General features: G+C 40.6%; 1 protein-coding gene across 5 annotated transcripts in view; it reads left to right on the plus strand.

The window, feature by feature from the left end:
* mib1 (MIB E3 ubiquitin protein ligase 1) overlaps positions 1 to 8,201 on the plus strand; it is a 47,937-nt gene extending 39,736 nt beyond the window's left edge. Inside the window, exons 16-22 of one of the 5 annotated variants that reach the window (XM_026312790.1) lie at positions 1,335 to 1,516; positions 2,229 to 2,418; positions 2,587 to 2,665; positions 2,822 to 2,971; positions 4,425 to 4,496; positions 5,181 to 5,281; positions 6,134 to 8,201. In XM_026312790.1, coding sequence (XP_026168575.1) covers positions 1,335 to 1,516; positions 2,229 to 2,418; positions 2,587 to 2,665; positions 2,822 to 2,971; positions 4,425 to 4,496; positions 5,181 to 5,281; positions 6,134 to 6,274 — 915 coding nt within the window. In that variant the 3' untranslated portion in view covers positions 6,275 to 8,201. The remainder of the gene's footprint in view (positions 1 to 1,334; positions 1,517 to 2,228; positions 2,419 to 2,586; positions 2,666 to 2,821; positions 2,972 to 4,424; positions 4,497 to 5,180; positions 5,282 to 6,133) is intronic. The other 4 variants (XM_026312791.1, XM_026312793.1, XM_026312794.1 and 1 more) reach the window with 4 other exon arrangements.
* Positions 8,202 to 17,292: the final 9,091 nt, after the last annotated feature.

Consider the following 17,292-nt stretch of genomic DNA (forward strand, 5'->3'; position numbering starts at 1 on the left):
AACAGAAAAATTGTGACTCACTTAAGTTGCTCATTGAAAACCAAAGATGCTAAAGGACATTAGTATTTGTGGTTAATAATAATAAATAATGTTTATAAATTGTAGGCTCATTCTAACAATTGAAGGTCAGTTGAAGATATATGGAAATGTGCCACCTCATTATCCAGTTGCCTAATGTGATTCAGTCAAAGACTTTCAAATATAATTGACTATAAACAGAATGCTCACTGATAAAGTACATAAAAAATCATGGCCCTTGGCTCTTTAAAATGTTTCATTTATTCCATATTTTATTCTTTTACATGTTGAGTACCTTTTGAGGTTTACCGCATATAAACTGGGCAAGACACAGAAAAACACCCCAAACAGTAATATATGACAGATCACACATAGACAGGAAGCTCAGTGCTCCTCTGGTCCCCATCACCTGCATCACTGGACAGCTCAGTCTGCACCAGCCCATCATTCAGAAAGCAGCGCAACATAGAGCAGTCAACCAGCTCGCTGACCAGCCAGAATAAGCCAGGCTCTCTGTAGAGGCCAACAGGGGCATGTCGGAACTGAACCGTCTCCATGTTAACGCTGCATCACTAGTTCCTGCAGGGATGATTTTAGGGCTATAGCGCATAGCTGCTGTAACAGACTTCCATTGCACGTCACGTTCTGTCTCCCTCCCCTTTACTTTTATCCTCTCCTCCTCTCTTCTATCCTGCTTCCTGCCTTCCCTCGCTCCCAGCAGAAGAGCAGAACTGACAGACAGCAGGCCTGATTGAGATATGTGCAGTTCGGTCATTCTCCCATAGCCTCTCACCTCCAAAATGAGAATTGAATTAGTCGGCCCGATGGCTCCATCAGCAGAGATGTAAAAGCTACTGGTTGAAGACAATCAGATATGGAAGACCCAAATTGTCTGAGAGAGAGAGAGAGGCTTTGAGTTGTGGTACACTGAATGAGTTGATGAGCTGAAGGAGGGAGAGAGAGGGGCAGTTAATGGGATTTTTGGTGCAAGTGAGGGGGTTATGCTGCCTGACAGCCATCGCAAGGCATGTCTTTGATTAGCTAATTAGTGGTGATCTGATAGTACTTTGACATCATTCATTCGAATCTAACTCTGAAGCCATCTGAAGAATATTAAAATTGAGACTCCTTACTCCTTTTACTGTTTACTCTTTGCTTGGTTTGAGTGCCAGTGTGTAAGGTAGAGGCAAGTGACTGTTCTAACAGGATTTAACAAAGCAATAATGTCTTGTGTCAAAAGTCAAAAGTGTGATACTCCTACGATTCTTATCTGTTTTTTTTTTTTTGTGTGTGTGTGTCTGGCTGTCTCTCTGCAGTTAATCATGGGCTTGGGCACCCAGGGGGCAGAGAAGAAGAGTGCAGCATCCATTGCCTGTTTCCTTGCAGCCAATGGAGCAGACTTGACCATTCGTAACAAGAAGGGCCAGTCCCCTCTAGACCTGTGTCCTGACCCCAGCCTCTGCAAGGCTCTGGCCAAATGTCACAAAGAAAAGAGCAGGTAAATGTCCCTCAAAGCAGTAGTTTGACATTTGGGGAAATGCAGTTGCTATCTTGTCGAGAGTTGGATGGATAAGATGGATACCACTCTCACTCTCAGGATGGTTTTCTCAGCTTAGAATATTAATTGGAAATGAGGGGGAGAAACAAATACCCAGGATGTTAAAAGATTGAAAATAGATTTAATAATTAACTTGTTATAGTGTATCCCAGTTTGATCTGTGCAAAACCCAAAGTGAAAAAGTGACAGTATGATGATTTATGAGGGGTTATGTTTTACATTTAGCTTTTCTGTATGGATTAACCATCAGCAAATACTCTAGAAGTTATCCATTTATCAAAGTGAAATTACAATGCTTCTAGAAAGTCTTCACACAAGGAGGTAATCTTGTTAGACACGGATAAAAAGGATGAACTTACAAGAACGTGTTTGGTGCTCATAAGTATGCCGCACCGCTACTGTAACAACACCTAAAAGAGAAAGAAAGAAGAGGGCACCATCTCTGGAAAATCATCAGACGATCTTATTGATTTCCTTTCTCTGCTAAAAAGGTTTCATGTAGGGCTTTGTTTCCTCTTCTTGCCTTTTCCCTTTTCTGTTCTTTTTTTTATTCTCTCTCCATCTCCCACTTTTTTCTTTATTCTCTGTCAGCACCTTTTGCTTTTAATCTCTTCTGCTCTCACACATTGTGGCTTTATTCTCACTGGTTCAGCAGCCAGGTGGGCACCCGCAGCCCGTCTCTGAACAGCAACATCGAGTCACTGGAGGAGTGTATGGTGTGTTCAGACATGAAGAGAGACACTCTGTTCGGGCCCTGCGGACACATCGCCACCTGCTCCCTCTGCTCGCCACGTGTCAAGAAGTGTCTCATCTGCAAGGATCAGGTCCAGTCAAGAACCAAGGTATCAAAGGCACCACAAATCTCTGCCTTGTCCAGAAATTGTTACATGGCAGTGGATAGACACTTTGATTCCGTTATTTCTGTGTGTGTGTGTGTGTGTGTGTGTGTGTGTGTGTGTGTGTGTGTGTGTGTGTGTGTGTGTGTGTGTGTGTATTTTGTCCTTCTACAGATTGAGGAGTGCGTAGTGTGCTCTGACAAAAAGGCAGCTGTGTTGTTCCAGCCCTGTGGTCACATGTGCGCTTGTGAGAGTAAGTTACACATATTTCCACATCATAAGCCTGACTTTTGTACCTGCTGCTGAAATAAGGCCTCTTGTTTAACTCTAAACAATGTGTTTACAGTAGACTGGAGTATTCCAGTAGACTGTATTCAGATCTGAGCCATTTGTGTTTTGTTCCCTCCAGACTGTGCCAGCCTCATGAAGAAGTGCGTACAGTGCCGGGCTGTGGTGGAACGCCGCACCCCCTTCGTTCTTTGCTGTGGAGGGAAAGGTATGGAGGATGATGCCGCTGATGATGATGATGATGATGATGATGATGATGATGATGACCTTAGTGAGTGAATCTACCACACATTCCCTTTTAATGTCCTCCACCCTTTGTTTTCTTTCTTTATTTTACTCCTTTATCCCATTTTTATCTGTTGCTTTATTGCTGCCTTGCTTATGCATTTTATTGTTTGCATCACTGATATGTTTTTTTCTATTTTTCATTCTAGTAAACACATCAGATCTTTACAACTTTAGTAACATTTGATTCTGTCGTCCTTACCTTTCTAACTGCTTTCCACCACTTGATCTGGCATGCGTTATTATTAATTGCATGAAATTTAGAAATGGAATTTGCCCTTACTTTCTATCAGGGTATAGACTGTAGTGGATAGTGGTCTCACTAATCCTTGTCAGCCTCAACTGAGAATTTCCACATAGATTTTATAGAAACTAGAATATCAGCCAGCCTGAATAATATAATATAGTCATAGTGTAGATAGAAAACCTTTTTATGTTTTTGTGGCCTTTAAGTTTGACCAAATACGTCTGCATAAAGCAAATTAACTAATTTGTAAGTATTTCCAAGTGACCTGTAGGCCTAATGATATATGCATATTAATGCCCACATACATGTATAGAAGAACTGTTAGCAAGTTTCTAACAAAGTACACAGAAGAGCTATGGAACAAAAAACTATTTTTGATGTTTTCTGTTGCACAGAATCCCTGAGTATCATCAGATTTTCACATATGGTTGTAACTAAATTGTGATGTTTTGTAGTGTGTAAATATACCCGTATGTATTTTTGGTTGATTTCACAATCCATCCATCTTATTTTCAAATGAAACTAGTTTATTTCCCATATCTTTATTTGTGGGTGGCCCAACAGTGGTAATTATTTCTGTCGTGTATTTCACATTTTATATTGAGTTAAAACTGTTTTAAGTTCACTACTCACATTTAGCATTGTGATAATTATTTTACATGTCTTTACATGTTGGTTTGTTAACATGCACATTTTATTTTCAGTCATTACCAGATGTGCAAAAGGAAATGCAGAACTAAATATACATGCACTCATGCAAGGGGCAGCATTGATTATCTCTTTTCCCTTTGTCCGAGTATCACTGACTAGTGGTGTCTAGTTGGTGTCTAGTGCACAAAATTAATCTGTCCCTGTAATTATTTCAACTCCCCACTTCTCTGGCTTGGTACATGGGTTTTATAATGTACTTCTAACCGAAAGAGCACAGGCATTAGTTTCATGCTTAAGCACTGGCTGATGGTAAAAGGAGAAAGAATCACTTACCGTTATGCATTTTAACTATCAATTTTACACAGAAGTGACTCTATTTCCCTTTCTCTCCCTGATCACTGTTTCAAACTTGCTAGCTTCCTCATCAAATTCTTTCTCTGAACCTCCCTTAGAGGCTGTAGTGAGTAGTTTTGGTCCTCAGGCCAACTGTTGAGCTGGTGAGGACAGCTCCTGCTATAACACTGTGACTGGTTATTCCCAGCAGGGAGCTCTAACACTATGGCAGGGGGATCGCAGGATCTTCTCCAGCCCAACAATCTGGCACTAAGTTGGTGTAAGTATACTGTACCTCCATGATCCACTCCCTTATCAGAGCCTTGTTTTTAAAGAGCTTCCCACAGTGCTGCCCTGGCCCCTGTTCCCTGCCCTCCCTTTCCCTTTCAGTGCTGCACACACCCTAAACAGTAGGTGCTGGTGTATATGATGCCAAGAATCACACTGGTGATCACTATTTCTGGCAGGTGTTTACCAAGCTGGAACAGTCTCTCCAACATAGCCCCAGTCCAGCAAGTGCTCAAATAATACATACTGTAATTTTATACTGTACGTGCATCTTGTGGATCCTGCAATGCCTGCAATGTCCTGTGCCACTTGATACGTGAAATAACTGCAAGTATGCTTTTCTGAAAATAAGTCAGTTAGAAGTGAGTGCTGTGCCGACTCAGACTGCTGGAGCTTAAGTTTGATTTGCCAAAGAAAATGAAATTGAGCGCATGTGTTTTTGATCCTCACTTGTTTGCAAATCTCACATTTAAAATATAATTGAGCTCCCAGCTTGTTTCAGAATGGTAATGATTATGTGCATTGCTGTTTTATTGGCCATACAGTTTACCATTATGAGGAGGTGACGTTTGATGTGGCCCCTCGCACACATTATGAATGTGTCCAGCCCCTGGGCTGGTAACTGAATCCATGTTTTTAATCAACCTGTTTGTGTTGTTCTGTTGTGTCCAAACAGCCAGCGGAAACATCCCAGCCCTGCAGAGAGACAAGGATAACACTAACGTCAACGCAGACGTACAGAAGCTACAGCAGCAGCTCCAAGACATCAAGGAGCAGGTAAGTCAGAAACTGTGCTGTAGAACACAGCTTAGGTGAGTGTGATCATCTTTCTGCCTTTAATAGTCCACACCTTAGGTACTCTGAATGTGCAAGTGTGTTCGCTTCCCACCACTGAGCAGCATTTCTCAACAGGCTTTGACTTTCAGTTTTCTTGATCCCATTTGGCTCAGAAAGCCCTTTTACACTACTCATTCAAGGCAAAAGTAGAGGTCAAACGGGACGTTTCAGGCTGTATGGAAAGGAATGGCATTAGTAATACACAGTGCTGTTTTAGGCTTCGATCACGTCACAGCAAGCTTTATACATCTCGTACCTGCTCGTGGCAGTTGTGTAAGATGAGTTGAGCTTAGCGTAAATCAGAAAGGCTTCCTTGAAAAATACATTTGATCAATACAAATGGTACAGTCTGTCCCAAAAGCCATTAATACACAATCGTGCATTATAGAGTATGTTATGATTTTCAGACTGTAGGAGACCGTCATTTTCATTATTTATGAATCTCTTCATTGATTTTTAAATACATGGCAAAAAATAAAGCATAATTTACAGTTCTATTAAACATAAAATTCTGACATTTAAGTTTTAACTAGCAAAACTGCACAGTTTTCAACTTAATAAATGATTTCAAGAATCAGTTCTGTAAATTATTATTATTAAATAAGGTATGTTTTTTTAAGTTGTGTCCTGGTTGAACACTTGAAAATGTGTGATCTTTGTCATAAAGTTAGTTTAGATTTTGTCTCAGTGGTCTTGTGTGTTTTTGTATGTATGTGTTTTTGTATTATATGTCATAATGACTTCATCACAACATATTAAAATCTGAGATTGTGGTCCTTCACCTGTTTGCAGACCATGTGTCCGGTGTGCCTGGACCGGCTGAAGAACATGATCTTCATGTGTGGCCACGGCACCTGCCAGCTCTGTGGGGACCGAATGAGCGAGTGCCCCATCTGCCGCAAGGCCATCGAGCGCCGTATCCTCCTCTACTAGCTCTCTCCACAGACTCCTTCTCTTCCCTTATAGCTTGCACATACAAACGCCACATAACGCAATGCCACAACCACACCAGCTGCTGCTATTGCTGCTCAACCATCCTCACAGCACCCAAGCCAGCCAGCCAAGGGCGTCCTCAAATGTCTTATTCTCTCAATGTTTTGATTGTTTTCCAATGGAATTTCTGTTACGGAAAATGTAATTGTACTTTTTTCACTTCCTAAATGCAGCCAGACAGAAAGATGTTTGCTTCGTGAACATAGTGTTTTTTCTGTTTCCCTTTTTCTGTCGTTTCTACCATCCTTTCTTCATTCTGTGTTTTCTTAATATGTCAAATGTCTTTACTCTTTTCAAGTCTGTGGTGGCACCCTTTACACTCGCACTCACAACCTGATTTCTGATTCTGAGTAGACAAGTGTAGAGGAGGTGAGATTGGTCTGTTACATTTCGTGTGAAGTTCTCATCCGTCTGTTGCAGTTTTACTATAATTGTAAATTTTTATGCAAGTTTAGTGGTATCAGAAGCTCCTAATGTGGATTTTAAGTCTAATTTTTTTATGATGGTGGTGAAAGATTGTGACACTTCACAGTTTGCACCATTTAATGGTTCGGTGAGTGTTTGAACTACATGTCTGTGTTCAGTTTGGTGGTCTGGGCACAATGTATGCCGACTGTTAAAGACTGAGGGTAAAAGCTCTTTTCCACACTGACATTGGAGGTCCAATTCATCTGGCTGATATAACAGAGACAGAGCGCTGACTGCCAGGTAGCACACTACACCCATACAGTGTTTACCAAGCTGTACCAAGAACGGCAGCAGCATTGCAACATACTTTTGGCTGCAGATTCAAGAGTGATTCAGAACAAACTCATTTAGTTTCTGTTCAGTGATCAGCCCAAGTTGTGCCTGCTTGTTGTATACACTGACCCACAATAGCACTGTAACAAGAGTATCTTGTCACAACTTGATGTTAAACTGTGTTGTGGTATTGTCTTATGAAAACTGTACAATTCAAGAAGCATTGCTAATTTACCATTGATGACTCTGTGCCATTTGCTTCCAAAAATCTACGTTGAATAATTCTATGGGGATAAGGTGCTCTTTATCTTGTATTACTTTTTAATTTATGTCTTTCTTTTTTTTCAAAATCAACATTTATTGAACTAGAGAGTACAGTATATTAGAACAGTAAGATGAAAATGTAGAATAAATTATTTTGTATTGCCCCCCCAAAGTAGAATTACTAGGTATCACTGCCTTTCTGATATGTAGCCTCAAAATCACTCAAACATTAATACAAGATACCTTTTGTGTATCTGTGTGTGTGTGTGTGTGTGTGTTTTTTTTTCCTTTTTGTTAGCTTCCTAGCAATCATCAGCAGAAGCTGTTTTTTTTGTTTTTTTTTTCTCTTTTTTGTTGAAATAGATCTCTAAGCCTACTTGTTCGTTTGTGAAACAAAAAAAGACTATTTGCTGTCAAAAATCTCAAGTATCTTTTCACCAGTGTTTCATTTGGGATGACAGCTAATGAATTTTTGTCAGAACTTGCCTTCCCTCTTTTAAAAGGCAGTTCCTGTAGAGAATCAGCAAGGTGGTCAGGTTGATCCAGTATGTGGGAATTTGCTCTCTGAATGCTTTGTTTTTCTTTATGGACTTTCACTGGTCCTGATAACACTTTAAGCTAGAAGCACTAATACGCTTTATGGTAGTGTTGTCGTGTTATGGTTGTTATGAAAAAGCCTATTTTGTACTTTATTTTCAATACCTGTCCTGTTGGAGGTGTATCAGTAGTATTTTCTTTGGCATGAATGTCTGACATATGCAGTACGACATGCATCATAAAAACTGTTCAGTCTGTATTGCTAACAAGTGCTTTTAAAACAACCATTTAGCTGAAATAAAGTTCAAAAAGAACAATGGGATGGGGAATTCAGAAGTGCTGTTTGTTTTTATAGCTTCTTCTACTGAGGTGTTTGTTAGCTTGTGTTGTCTTTTGTTGAGCCCAGATGTAGTTGGTTTCTTATGGGCAGCAAATTAACATTTTGTTGCTTTTCTCCTGCTGTGCAGCGTCTGCCTCACAGAGGCGACAGGGTGGCAGAGATTGGAGGTGTGGGATTATTGAGAATGCTAACACTTAATAATGACTCAGCACCAGCGTGTGATAGGTCAGCTATGCTAATCAGAGAGAGAGGAGAGAAAAGATCCAGAATGAAGGAATGCATGCAGGAAAGACAAGAGGGGCTCAAATAGAGTGATGCATCTTCTCCAGTGAGCAGTGTGACAGCGGGATATCTCACAAGACATATCCCCACCACGAAGACATTATGACCAAAGGCCATTTATGTTCTAACTCATTGACTACTCCATTCATAACATGGACATTTTTGGGCTCGGCTCACATGTAACAGCAGTATGCAGCCTCTCGTAATAAGACATTTATCATGCTGTCATCTTCTCACTCCATCAACACACCCTGACTGTAGGGGAGGCTCCGACACTTTTTTATACACCCCACCCCCTCAGATCTCTGTGACTTGGCATGGGGCCCTGACAGTTGGTGTGTGATGTGGTGTCTGTGATACTTTGTCATTTTATACTCAAGTACCTGTCTTTAAAACAATATGGTTTACCTGGTACAGTTAGGCAGCAAGTAAATGGGAGCTGCTGCTAGCCACTTAGACACAATTTATTCCACAAAGAATATACTTTATATGTGCCCATAAGTATCCGGACACTGCAGTTCTGCAGTTTACCTAGATTTGGGCTGAAACCATTAGCCTTTGTAAAGAGGAATCTTAATTTCAGAAACAGGATCAACTTCACACAGACAGAAAACATTTATGTGACTGCTTTTAACTATTTTATAAAGGAGCGGGACAACAAAATGTTTATTGTAAGAATAACCCCAATAGTTAATAGTGTGCTTTATACTTTGAAGGAACAGTTTAGGGATGGCTTTTTCTTCTCTTGAGAATGAGAACACTGATGTTTCAATGTGTAAGAGCTTGATGTTAAATTGCACTGAGCCCTGACATGAACCACACACGACAGCTTTGGCCTAGCTTTATCTTCAAGCATCAGTGTCGAGCCTCATCACTGCTTTAGTGGCTGAATAGAAGCAAATCCTTGCAAATCTTGTGAAAAGCCTCACATTAAAACCTATAGTGTTGAAATGAGGTATTCAGTAATTAAACGTGTAATGTTGTCTATATACTTTTGGTCAGAATTACAAAACATTGACATTTGACTTTTCTGCTACTCTGCAAGCTGTACAGATAATTTTAGGGGTGAATGTCAGGATCGGGCTGCTTTTCCATCACACTGACTGACTGCAGCCCCACGCCTCCATGCAGACTTGACTGTCGGGGTGTCGGAGACGACACTATCTCTCCCCTCGCCAGAGCCTGATCCTGGGGAGCATCCCTGGCTGCCACGCCTGCCAGTTTGAGCTGTTAGAAGGCTGCAGTGTTTGCTGACTGGACTGCAGGGGTTGTTAACTCCCACACCAGGAGGTCAGCTAATCCACCAGCTCCCCCACAGAGTGTGAGTGATGGTGGCCCAGCACTCGTAGGCTTGACTGAGCAGCAGATAGAGATGAACTGAATCTCTGGAGAGGAAAGCCGGCAACCACGGTCAGGAAAATGACTCTGACCCTGCTTCAAGTCTCTGCTGTGATCACTGAGAAGGGTCAGCGACATCCATCTGCCGGTGTTGTCAGCATGCCGCAGGGAAGCAAGATCCACGTACTGCCTCAGGTTTTGCCCTTGGTACTGATTTTGAAGTTATAACCTGACAGAACTGATAATATTCTCTCCACATTCACTGTGAGGTGAAGCCCTGAGAACACAATTTTGACATGCAGATTTCAAAGAACATCACAAGGTGGCAGTACATCCAATGACTAAATACTGTCTCCCCTGTCATAGATACACCGATATACCATTAAGGACATTTCATTAAACTGTCTGAGGCAAAATCAACCTTAGGCAAATTAGTAAAGACTAGTCAGGGTCCCTGCCTCAAGCCATTAAAAGAAACAGTTTGTGAGTTGTGGGTACATTTCTCAATTGTCTGATTTATGAGGTCTGAAAATTAAACCTATGTCTGATATACGTTTGACCAACAGAAAAGACTGTAAAGTTAAGGTAGACCTTGAGTCATTGCCACATTTCCTATTACACAAGATTATTTGAAATTTCAGACTTCAAATTCTCAATGTAAGTGGTCTGGAACTGCAAAAAATCAATTCTCCCCAGGATTCAATGAGGCCACACAGATAAAACAAAAGGGAGAAATATGTCTTCCCATCTATTCTGGCCACTTGGGCTTTCCTGCCATGTTGGAGGAATTGATTGCTGGCAGTGTGAAGGTCCTCTCCCCTGTTCTGTCCCTCTCATATCATCCAGTTCAGAAGTCTGGGTGATTTTATTGTCTCAGTTTATGGTCATGCTGAGCAAAGTGCAATCTGGCTGTCTGGACAGGCTCTTCTAGGACCAGAGAAGAAAGAAAGGGCCTGACATGGGGCTCAAGCAGTCGTAACATATTTTTGATACCAACTTGAGTAAGTTTCATAGTGTAGCAATTGACATTTGTCAAGGAGCGATCAAAAACTGGCTTATTTTCTGGTGCAGAAAATTTTCAGTAAAAACTAAACTTTCTTGTTGTGGGCTCATTTACAGTTCTAGGGTAAATGGATGTTAGTAATGAATAACAATTTGTATGCGTGGGTGGGTGGGTACACCTGAAAGCAGCAGCCCTTCCTTCCACAGTAAAGCCATAAATTCACTTATCCTCTTCCACAGATCCCTCCCCAAAACATATAGGCCCCTGACATGCTTTATTGCTTTATTGATCAGGGCAAAGTGTCAAAGCACTTGTCAATCTCTATCTCAGTGGTAATTATTTATGCACAAAGAGATGTTTGCCACAAACACCCTGCATGTGTGTCTTCTTTAAGTAAAACAAGCAAAAAGGTAACCATTTTTATATTTAGCAGTCAGTTTTCTAGCATGCCATCTATTTTTGTGATTTAATAATTGTAATTACAATTTTTATTACATTTCTGATTCATTTATATTATAAAACAAGTGGGCAGGCCATCAGGACAGAAGGGTGGTTACTAGTTGTGCACAGGGTCACATCCAATACGCCTTACACAATACTAATTATTCCCAGTTCAACAAATGAATCAGTTGCAAATGCAAATGGAGTTTTTAATCACAGTTAATTTACGTTTTGGTTTTAGAGGCCCTCTGGTCCTTCATCACTTTAACTCTGTTCAGATTTTTTAACAAAGTCAGTGCTGTGTTACCGTCCCCAAATCAAATATTCTATGACTTTTGACCCATTGCTTATAGTCCCCGTCAGTACTGTCCTTATCATCCCAGCATGATTGGAGGCTGGAGCCTGCAAGCCACATTTACAGTGCAAATGTTATCATTCCAATGACACTTTAAACAGTCTTTATCAATATATAGTCATTCAAGCTTTATGAGCTTTGATAAATGCCACTAGCCAAGCCAGGGTCATTGTAATGTGTGGCTACAAGGTGTATTTTTAGATTCTACTAACCATTATTTTCTAGAAATTTTCTGGAACTTTTAATGCTCAACAGGTAAAACAAATACTCACATCGAGAGGACAAAGTGGTCTAAGTGCAAAAGATATTGATTTTCACCTCTGGAAGAGCAGCAGAAGGGCAAACTACAGTGTGAGTTTGGCAGAACGTTATCATCTTATTATCTTTAAAACAGTGGGTTATCATAATTGCTTACTTAATAATTCTATAAAATGTTGGAGGTGCAACCTTTGCCTGGACAGTAAACTGTCAAGTGCTTTTAATGCTGAGATTGAAAAGATCCCTGGCATGGTTAGAAATACTGCAACCTACGTACTGTATTTATTTCATTGGGTACATTACAAGTGCTAAAAGACTGGTTCCAAGTTGAGCCAAAATGAATAAAATACAAAAAGAAATTCTGATTAAATTAATTATCTTAACTCAAAAAAGCAAAACTTGTGAAGAAGTAGTATTAGCATTTTCCCTTTTTGAATAATTTCTATAAAAATGAAGCACTAATCATTACAAGTATTACATCAGAGCAACTTGTAACGTCTTCAAATAATTAACCAATGAAGGCACTAGAGCTCTGTTTAGATGTGATTAGTTTCACACCGCTACAAGTCTGGAGAACAATGGGGTAGACATGTTTAATCAACAAGTGCAAACTTCATCACATTTAACCCTCAGCCGAGCAAACAAGGTGGTGCAATGACACTGTCCTCCTGCACAGTGCCAGGTGAGGATTTCTAAACAAGGTTGGCTTTGGAATCAGTATTTAAGTCACATATGAGTAGAGAGTTCAACAGTTTGTAATCGTTGTGAACTCAGATAGAGACAACAGGGAGACTCCCCAAGCCAAAGTCTATTGCATTTCCCTGAGCAATCCTTTTTGTTTCTTACTATTTCTTTCCATTATTGGTAAATGGAGGTTCTATGGAGACAGCAAATGCTACAAAGACACGTTGTATAACAAAACAAGCATACATCTGACAGGTGCTCGCCTCCGCTGAGCAAGCAGTAACCTTGGAGGGAGTAGACAGGAATGCAACAGCCCTATCTGAGCTCAGAGGGAAAAACTGACTGCAAAGGCCTTTTTTTTTTTTTTTTTTTTTTTTTTGTTCCAAGAGAAAAATCAATATTCCAGAGTCCATCACACGAACAAGCATTTTGGTGTTTTTTTTCTCTTTTTCCAGGTGGGTTCCAGCAATGTGAAACAAGCTCAGAGTGACCCCTGGAAAAATAGTTAATGTCTAACTTCTTTATCTTTGTTTTACAGCCAAGGGTTGTACCTCCAAATCAATACACGATACACAAATATCCCAGGGGTCCATGTTCTAGACAGAGAGCGAAGATGAGGGCTTGAGAGTTAGCCAGCTTCTCACCACCTGGCATAGAGAAAAATCTCTTTTAAAAGCCTGAAGCTTTGGTGTAGTCAATGTCAGACAAGAATATAGCAGGTGCCTATAGAAAGCCCATTTTCAGCACTGCTAGTTTATAAACCAGAGCTCATATAGAAAGCATAAAGGCAAGAAATGTGATGTGAAGGTATGTGATAGTAAAAATAAATGATTTTGAAATAACATTTAAACGTTGTGATTAAATCTTGCTTTCCTGCCAAGGTATTAAAAGCTAAATGCCACTCTTATATTTGTGTAAATATGAAGCTACAGGCTTAAATATGAAGCTACAGCTTATTTAGCCAGGCCAGCTGCTTTATTCTCTATGCTAAGATCAGCTAATGGGATGTTACTTGTAACTTTAAAACTGTTCAATAAGAAATTACTTTTTATTCATAATTAACAGTTTTGATTTAATGATTTGCTACTTTTTGCTTTGCAGTTAAGTCATTAAAAGATAAATGTTGATTTTCAGGGAATACTTTTATCCCACTATGGTGGAATTTTCACATAAGAAAAAACACCCTGTTAAATTAGGGTTGAAGGTCTCAACATGCAGCCTGGGAATGAAGCATCTGGACCTTGATAACAGACTGTACTCTTTTCTGTACTGTTATTCCAAACCCTGCGGATGGACAGCTGATGTTTACAGCAAAGACCAACATGCATGTAGTTTTCTCTCCTCTCTGAGTCTTCATTGGCCAAGATAGTTGATATCTGTCGCTGTCTGGTACGCCGTCCCTGCAGACCTTGTAGTAAATCAACAGAGCAGCTTCCAGACTGATAAAATGCCACATCAGAGTTTCAGAGGCCCAGAGCAGGTTCCAGTTCACAACCAGTGTTATGGTGAGAGAAATGAGCATCCACTTAGAGAAAGAGGACAGCTCCCCCCTTCTCTCTGATAGTAGCAAGTAATCTCTGAGGTTGACCTGTCAGTCAGGTCCTGGAGACGGATGACGTGAGGCCCCTGATAGGCTGTCTCCAGCACAGGAGACACCAGCCGGCCGCACAGGCTGCTGGGACAGAGAGCAGGACACAGAGGTGACGGACGAATGGTGGGGCTGATGGGGGAGGGCAGAAGAGATGAAGACAAGGTAGGTCAGGGAGGCGCAGGAATGCTAAAGCAGAGAGGTGGGGGTCATGGAGAAGGACTCCTGATGAGCAGAGAGACAGTTCTCTGCTGGAGACTGTTGCACGACTTACAAAGTTTACTTAACACCAACCCCTGGGAGCCTGGGTCACTGGGGAGGGGAGGACCCTGCTCACCTCCAATTAGACTGTTGAAGCAGCAAAAGATCAGGAGGACAGTGTGAAGGTGGAACAATATGGTCCTCAGTGGTTCTAAAAATAATTTTTTTTACAAATGTTTTCTACTGGACTTACATTCATGTCGACACAGTACTTGCAGTAACATTAACATTCACGCTGTTAGCTTTTGTTCATACCAGATTATCATTACAGTGGGATGATGCAGTTTTCAAGTGGGAATTGGACAATTTCTCCCAGTTGATGTGCTTAAACTACAAAAAACTACAAAATGTATTAAAATTTTTTATTTCATCCAAGTTACCGTATACTTAACCCAAGTCCATTTGTTCCCACTGACGATGTAAATCTACAAACATGTCAGCTTACAAAGTTACTGGTCCATTTTTTTTTTTTTAAAGTCTAAAAAAATCTTCTATAAAAGCTGGGAACTGTAGTTTTTACTAACTACTTCTTAAACAGTAGCAAACAGTGAATTTGCTATGAACTATTTTCAGCTGCAGGTTAACACATATAGCAGCAGGACAGTGTATGTGGAGCTGACTCAGTATACACTACTGTGCAATAAAACTCCTGCATACAGTTGTGGGTCAGTTATGTGTTTTCATAGTGTTTGAACAATGTGGATAAGTGTAACAGATCTCTACTGACAATGGATTCTCTCTAAAATTCAAAGAAATTAAAGTGGAAAAATCATCCCCAATAAAAGTATATATTTAGATAAAAGAATATTTCAATTTGTAATTAATTGTCATCCTTCTCTGTCTAGGTGGTTATCACGTATTCATTCCCAGCTGACATTTCCATCATTATGAGAAGTCACCATCCCTGCCTCAGGTACGATCCTACGCACTGCACATTTTTCAACTTTGTTCCACATTTTGGCACCGTGTGCTTTGACAGAAATACTGTCACTAGGTGTCTGACAAAGGCTATCAGTATTACTCCAATATGTCAACAAATCCAAAGTAATTCCAAATGAGCAGCGATAGTCGTTTGTTTAATGTAAAGATGTTATCAATTTTTACAAGCCGACAGTGTTGGCTAACTTCTTCCCTGTTCTGTAATCACTTTTTCACTTCAGTACAGTGTGGCAGACAATATTTCCTCGATCACAGCTACTGCCCATGACTCCCATTAGATTACAGAAGAGATTTATCGAACTGGCTTCCGGTTTACAGATAGGATACTGACAACACTTATCTTCAGATATTCCCTTATCAAAAAACAATTTAGTGAAAGAAACAGACATTAGCCCAGATTTTTTTACATTGCAAGCGCTCCAGCTTAGCTTCCTCGGTACAAGGGTCTGTTTGCGCTATGCACACACACCTCCATCTGCCTGGATAGAGAAGCATTAACATCACCTTAGTGCTCTCTTGATGTCACTGCCATTACGTTCACATCAAGCTCTTGGACTTTGAGACCTGATCAATGCTGCTTGGACGTGGAATACTGGGAAAAAAAAAAAAAATGGTATCACAAGCCAACAAGGGAGAGAAGAGACCTGAAAGCTGGGAGGTTTTGGGGAGTACTATGTGGTTTTGCGTTATTATGCACAAGTGTGAGTGTGCTGGGCTGGCAGCAGGGTTGGGCCAACAAACCAGGCTTAGCAGGTGGTGAGAGAGGTCACTACAGGAGATGGAGCTGGTGGGTCACCATGAGGTTATCCTGACCCGAGCTTGCCTGTATTTATCAAGAACCTAGGGAGGCATGTGTATGTCTCTATGGGGTTTTTGTGTAAGGATGTGTGCTTGCCAATACAGGCTTGTATGTGTGCAGAGAAATAAATGGTAGAAAGCAGGGGCACATTTTAAAGCAGGTACAAAGTGTACAAAGGTGTTTGTCAGAGATACAGTTGTGTTTGTGAAGCCATGCCAAGCTTTTATGGAGCTTACTCTTTTTTTTTTTCTTTTTTTTTTAGTTTTTCTTCTAACTTTTTCTGCAGAACTCTTCACCGAACACCTATGAGTATGTCAGTTGAGACGGTTCATGTGAAGCTTATGTGCCCAACAAGCATTCAGTCTATTTGTTCTTTCTGTGGATGATACCTGTAAAAGGATCTGCAGGTGCTTGGGCCAGGGCCAGGGTGTCTAGTGGCCATGTTAACTATTAACACAGCCATATAATACTGTTACTGATTACTGCCTCTCACTCTTGAGACTCCCACTGACCTGAGTCAGAGGTAGGAATCCCACTAAGGTGTGTATTTGTGTGTGTCCACACTCCTGTGTTGTGGCTTTCACACAGCAGACTTCACAATGCGTAGTGTTAGACAGCAGCTTCCCTTTTTCTTCCTCTCTCTCCCTCACTTCACCCCCTCTTTCCTTTCTGTTCATTCACTCATTAGTCCTCTACATCACTGGATTGCTTCAGTGACCTTCATAATGACCTTTATCCTTTCTGCGATAAAGCGCCAAGACAAAAAGAAAAACCATGTTCGACATGAAGTGCTCTAAGTACTTTACTCTTGAGCAAAAGTCTGAGGTGAATGACTCACAGCACATGTACAGTAGTGCATGAGGTGAGGGAATGTTAATGCTGTGAACATGCTTTTTTAAAAGAACCCTTAAATTACACTGTAGTGTTTTGAATAGAGTTACAGGAAGATGAAGACTTTCATTGGCAATTCATATTACGTTCATTTCATTTTTAGCAAGTAAAACATCACTACAGCTCTGACATACTGATGTTAAAACTAGTTTTGTTGGATCTTACTGGGCAACTGCTGTCACTATCTGCTACATCCTTCTAGTTACTTCTAGTTTTGAAATGCCAACGATGATGAAA

The sequence above is a fragment of the Mastacembelus armatus genome, chromosome 17 (assembly GCF_900324485.2).
Source record: "Mastacembelus armatus chromosome 17, fMasArm1.2, whole genome shotgun sequence".
NCBI classification, from domain to species: domain Eukaryota; kingdom Metazoa; phylum Chordata; class Actinopteri; order Synbranchiformes; family Mastacembelidae; genus Mastacembelus; species Mastacembelus armatus.